At 27.9% G+C, this 6,665-nt stretch overlaps 1 protein-coding gene across 1 annotated transcript; it reads left to right on the forward strand.

The window, feature by feature from the left end:
• The first annotated feature begins 4,710 nt into the window (after positions 1–4,710).
• LOC107932796 (zinc finger CCCH domain-containing protein 20) lies at positions 4,711–6,126 on the forward strand. Its single transcript, XM_041099020.1, has one exon. It carries the CDS (start codon positions 4,748–4,750, stop codon positions 5,906–5,908), a length of 1,161 nt encoding a protein of 386 aa, XP_040954954.1. The 5' UTR covers positions 4,711–4,747; the 3' UTR covers positions 5,909–6,126.
• Positions 6,127–6,665: the final 539 nt, after the last annotated feature.

The raw sequence follows: 6,665 nt of genomic DNA on the forward strand, positions 1-6,665 counted from the left end.
TAAAAAATAGTCAAAATTGACCATCAACCTTTTGAAAATAGTCAAAATTATATTTTTAAACGAGAATACTAACTAAAATATTAAAATTTTAAACGTGATAGCTTGCATGACAATCTATAAAATATTAAAATAATTCATTTTTCGTTGACCTATAAGTGATTTTTCGTTGACTGGGTTGTTTTTAATAAAACAAACACATGAAAATGTGGAAAATATTTTCGGTAAGTCATTTTCCATGAAACTAATGCACCTTTAATTGAAATGGTAAGATTAAAATATTAAAAACTATCGTGTTTTATGTTCAAATATAATCATGTGCATTTTTTAAATATTGCATCTTACATGACAATCTAAATATACTCCATGCTAATTATTTTGAATTTTATGATTTTTTATATTTTTAAATATCTATATTATTTAGATATTAATAATTTTTAATTATTTATTGACGTGACATATAAAATAAATATTGTCATGTCAATATGAAGTATACTTGAACTACCATACAAGTTACTATCTCGTTATCATTAAAAAATAATATTTTAGTGATGATTTTCGTTAAAAAATGATTTTAATTATTTTTAAATGATTAATGATCACATAAATGGCCCATTTCGATAAATTTTGAAAAAAAGAGAGTTTTTTTGGTAATTTACCCTATTTTTTGAGGGTGTAATAAAATAAATAAATTATTTTTCGAATAAAAAACAGGATATGTGACAACATTTAAAATTTTATAAAAAGAAAAGAAAAGAAATTTATATTCCGTTTGGCTTTTAGGACGTATGAGACATTTTTGTTTACTTAAAACTAAAAACATCAAACATGTTTGATTGAAAATTAAAACAAATTTAAAATTTTAAAAAAATACATAAACAAAAAAAAAACCCATACTTTATTTGATTTCGAGAATATATTAATAATTATTTTTAACAATAAGAGGGTAAAACTTTAATAGCAATACAACTAGCGCAACTTAAACTTAGAACACACCTGAGGAAATGAACACCATAGTCGTTAAGCCAGCACACGAAATTCAAATATTAATATTTTTGTTTTCTTAAAAATAAATGTGTTTAATTGAAAATTTAAAAAATAAAAAAATTTAAAAATAGAAATTTATAAAATATGGTAATTTTTACTTAAAACGTTTTGTAGCCGAAAAATAAAATGAAAACTCTAAATCACTATTTTAACTATTTTTACTTTTTTTATATTAAGTTTTTTTTTTAATTTTACAATTATTCGTTGTTGTTGCAAATAAAACATAATATCATGCCAGCATAAAGTATACATGAGTTGCCATACAGATTGCCATACGGGTTGTCATGCTAATAACATTAAAAAATTAATGTTTAGTTAGCATTTCCATTAAAAATGAAATTTTATTTTCTAAAAAGTTAATAGTTAAATTTAGCTTTGAAAAAGGTCAAGTCGACAAAAAAAGTTAAATGTTGAGGATTAAATTTGACATTACACCCTTTTTTAAAGGCAATATTCATTGTTTCATGAATTTCATGAATAAGACCATACAATCTAGGTAAAAGAGAAAAACAACAAGCACCATTTATCACTAACAAATAACAAGCTTCATCAACATAATAAAGGCTTTAGCTTCAGCATCGATAAAATATTACAACGTATTGACAACCGACATTGTCGCAACTAGAGGTGTTCATGGGTCGGGCCTAAGCATGATATTAATATTTTTATGACTGCCTAAGTCCGCCCTTATTTGCAAAAAAATTAACCAAGCCCATTTTAGGCTCACCTATATTATTTTTGAATTTTTAAAATTTTTTTAAATATATATTTATATTATTTTAATTTAATATTTAATAATTTGATTTTTTTTATTTATTGAATTTTTTTATATAGTCATATAACATATTAAGGGTCTGCTTGATTGCCAGTAAAATGTTTTCCGTAAAATGATTTTTGGAAAATGTTTTACTTTTCTGTAAAATGATTTACTAGAAAATATTTTCTGGTGTTTGATTGAATCTGTGTAAAATATTTTCTGAAAATATTTTTCGAAAAATTTGTTTTTACATATTAATATATATTAGTAATTTTTTATATTTTAAATTATTTTACATATATTGCAATGATTTATTTATAATAATACTCAATTATTAAGCTACAATATTAATCGTTATAAATTAAAGTTTCTTTTAATGTTTGGTTAACAAGTTTTAAACAACAAGGTAATGATCAGTACAACAAATCAAATATTCATTAACGAGTATAAGAATATATTTTATATTTAAATCGATTTAATTGTCCATATTCGAAGATGAAAGAAGAATCTATTTAGATTTTAGTTTATAAATTCATAACGTTCAAAATTTTTTTAAAAAAAAATTAAACTATAGAATAAAAGAGAAATAAATGAGAGTTTTCAATTGATGCAGATGGTTTGAATAGAGAATATCATACAACAATAATTTTAATAGTTTAGTAATTTAAACTAAAAATTTTAAATAATTTAATTATTAATTTATAATTTTTAAAATTGAACCACCAAAGCATTAATTTATTAATAAGTTGTAAAATAAAAGCACAAAAAAAACTCCTCGTTATTATCCCTATACTGCAAAAAAAAAAAAGTATTAGTTCTTCAACTCTCTTTAAGAAGTTGATGTTTCCTAGTTATATTAATTTATTAAGAAGTTGATGTTTCCAAAGTGAAGGGGAGACAGAAAATATTGATCACTTTGTTTAAAATTATGTTAAACGATAGCTTGTGAATCAATTAGTATTCTTGTGAAAACAAAATAAAAAATAGTTAAGCGAGTCAAATAATAGCTATTTTATCTTAATTGTTGGAATACTATTTTTTTAATATATTATTTATATGTTTAAATTAATTATTATGTTAAAATACTAACACTTCTAATTTTAATTTGTACTGAAATTTATATCATGGCTCCACCACTAACCAAGAGCGAATGTAAAGGGAGGCAAACGGGGGCTTTGGTCCAAAATGGATAATTGTAATTTTACTTTTTATAATTTATTAAATTATAAATTTATATTTGTTAAAATTGTACTTTAAGAAAATGAAAAAAATTTAAAAAATGATTATATATATATGTATTAATCTGAAGCTTCACCGCCTTTGGAACATTAGCGGGGTTAATTATTCCAAACACTCGATAACCTGACAGCTTTGTCACGCTACTATTTCCAAAGCTTTCTCATTGATCACCCACGTTGCATTGAAAACACAATTGTCTCGATGCTATTGTATTTGGGCCAACACGTGGCGATTTCACGAGCATTTTCAGATCTGCTTAAATAACAATTCCGTAACAGCAACACTACCCCACCTAAATTATTATTTACCGCTGCGAAGGTGGGTAACATATAAAATATGTAAATAATTAATAATCCGTAATAGAAGGGTTAATTCCATCACATGTCCTCGAATTATGATAAATTTTAAATTAGTTCAAAACTTCAAAATGTTGCAATTGATGGATAAATATCAAATTTATACATTAATATTGACCAATTTTTCAATTTGATATAAAAATTTTGATTAGATAAAACCAATTTCATAATTTTTTTATTTTGGTTCTCTAAAATTTTCAAAACTTCTCATTAATCATTTTCAAAAAATTTAAAATTTTTAATTAGATCCCTCAAATTTTCTAAAAATTAAAATTAAGCCTCTCAAAACTTAATACTACACTCCATTAATGTTCAAGTGTATACATTAAAAAAAACAATACATATTTCAACAAAATAAATAAACAGATCTACTTATTTACATGTTAGACATGTATCATTATTGATTTTTACTATACGCAATCATAAAATGATGCTATGCTGATAATACTATTAGCGGTTTTTGAAAATTAAATCAAATCACAATTTTACGTATATAATTGCCAAAAATCAAAGTTAGTGCATATTGCATATCGACAATAATTTATGTATAATTTGATATTTATCTCTTGCGTTCTCAGTTAGTATTATATCAATCAATTATTTCCCTCAATTTAGTCATTAGCTTTAAAATATGTGATAAAATTTTAAACATATTTACACCTATCATATGAATAACTTAGACCTAATGTCTAAAAATGAAATAATCCTCTTAAATTTTAATGACAGCGTATATTTCATAACAAATCACATTCAAGCTATCTATTTATTAATTATTCTAATATGCTCGATGTAAAATTCAAGTTGACTTTAAAACCTAATCCATCATTATATGGATGAAAAAAAACTTCTGATACAATATTAATATATTGAGAACTTCATTACAATTTTTTAGAATTTTTAAAAATTAATCCATAATAAAGAAGGATAATATATCATATTGTACATAAATTTAGCTTCAATGTTTATTTTGGTATCTAAGTTTTTTTGTTCCAATTTGGTACCTAGACCAAAGGACATCACGTGACTCAATGAATGTTTGATATTTTGCTCTAATAAGAAAAAAAAACATAGGTACTTGATTAGGATAAAAAAAAGTTCAAGTACGAAATTGTACATTGAAATCAAACTCATATGCTTATTTGGGATAAAAAACCCCTTAAGTATCAAATTGGAAAAACTCAAGTATCAAAATTAAACATCTAAGCTAAACTCAAGTACTAAATTGAGACAAGACAAACGTCTGTACTAAATTGAATATTGAAGCCAAGCTTTAGTATCAAATATTATATTAACCCTAATCCAAATACAGCTACTAGATTTTTAATTAACCAGGGTTAAAACGAACCTAACCATGGTTAATTCGCCACTTACTTTCATTACCATCTTCTCTGCTTATAAAACACACCACCTTGCCGGTAATTGTGTGTACACAAATCACAAGCCGAAAATTATGATGGTCGGAGAAACTCACCGTCTTAATCCGACTGTCCATATTCCACCATGGCCTAACCTTGACGATGATCAAACGGCCGAGATTTACTCTCCACTCAACTACAATGCAACCGACAGTCACTTCAACAACAACGGCGGCAACCCGGTTCATCTCCATGAAGCGTTAGCAGCGTTACAACGTTACTTGCCGTCGAACGAACCGGACGTTCTCTACCCGGATTCCGATCTTCCGGTTCTCGAAAACCCGGATTCTCCGGTCGACGCTTACTCGTGCGATCATTTCAGGATGTTCGAGTTCAAAATCCGGAAGTGTCCACGTGGCCGAGCCCATGACTGGACCGAGTGTCCGTACGCACATCCCGGCGAGAAAGCTCGCCGGAGGGATCCGAGGAAGTATCATTACTCCGGCACTGCTTGTGCTGATTTCAGGAAAGGGAACTGCCGGAAAGGCGACGGTTGTGAGTTCGCTCACGGCGTTTTCGAATGTTGGCTCCACCCAGCTCGTTACCGGACCGAACTGTGTAAAGATGGACCAGGCTGTAAGCGTAAGGTTTGTTTCTTTGCTCATAGTCTAGACCAGCTTAGGGTCGTGAGCTCCGCCGGTTCTGGCTCTCCTCTTATAAGCCCACGGACCGAGTCATCACCGCCGGTTTCACCTATATCCGACTCATTGAGTCGGTCACTCGGTTCGTCTTCCATTAACGATATGTTAAGGAATTTACAGCTTGGGAAAGTTAAGTCCATGCCTAATGGTCTTTGTTCATCACCTTCTCCTTCCATGTTCGGGTCACCCAGAGATTCAATGATCCTTCCCGGATTTTGTAGCCTTCCCAACACTCCGACCCAGAACTTGACCCGTCATGGGATCGGTGGATACTTGGATTTATTTGAAAAATGGTGTGAAGAAGAAGAACCAGCCATGGAAAGAGTTGAATCCGGAAGGGATTTACGTGCAAAATTATTTGAGAAATTGAGTAAAGAGAATTGTTTGGGAAGGGGTAATCAGGGTCAGGGTTCTGGAGATCCGAATTTGGATTGGGTTTCGGATTTGGTGAACTGAAATATTTAATTTTTTTCCATTATATTTCTGGATTCATTTTGAAGCCATTTCTGGGTTTTATCTTCTTCTCACTAAGAAAAAGGAGAGGAAAATATCTGAAAATATATAAATATTATTTTTATTTAGATGATCAGATTGTAAAATTTCATAGCTTTTTTTTGGTATGTTCCTGTAATGCAAAATCATTTAGTATAATGTAAATTAAAAGCTGTTTTCAAGAAGTTTTTCTTTTATTTGTTCTTCAAAAATTTCAAAGAGTGATGAATGTTTGAAGCAGAGTTTGATGTACTCAGCTTTTTCTCGCCAGCAGAAGGGTTTTTGGAGTTAAAAATGGGGATTTTCCGGGAAAAATATTTGGGAGGGAAAAGCTAAGAAAATCGAGCGTAGGTGTTTTTTAAGTGACTAAATTATGAGAAAGTTATGACCGAAACTTTAAAAAATTATGAAACAAATTATTCAAAAAAATTATTCAAAATTTTTTTAATTCATTGAATTATTAATTTTTTTATTTTTAAACGTTTGATTAACGATAATGGATTATAATGGATTGACATAAGTAAAAAAAAATATTGAAGAATATATATTCAATTTAAGTTTATTTGATAGTTTTTATTGGAGATTAGAGAAAAAAATTCGTGAAATTTAAAATTATTTTATTAAAAAAATAAATTAAAAAAGAAAATTTTTTTAAGGGAAGTAAGCGTGCAAATGATTAAAAATTCTATATTTTTCATTTGACATATGAATTAATGATTAT

Source organism: Gossypium hirsutum, chromosome D08, assembly GCF_007990345.1.
Source record: "Gossypium hirsutum isolate 1008001.06 chromosome D08, Gossypium_hirsutum_v2.1, whole genome shotgun sequence".
NCBI lineage: Eukaryota > Viridiplantae > Streptophyta > Magnoliopsida > Malvales > Malvaceae > Gossypium > Gossypium hirsutum.

Coding starts and splice junctions, on each gene's coding strand:
- LOC107932796 (XM_041099020.1), top strand. CDS start 4,748: ATGGTTAATTCGCCACTTACTTTCATTACCATCTTCTCTGCTTATAAA.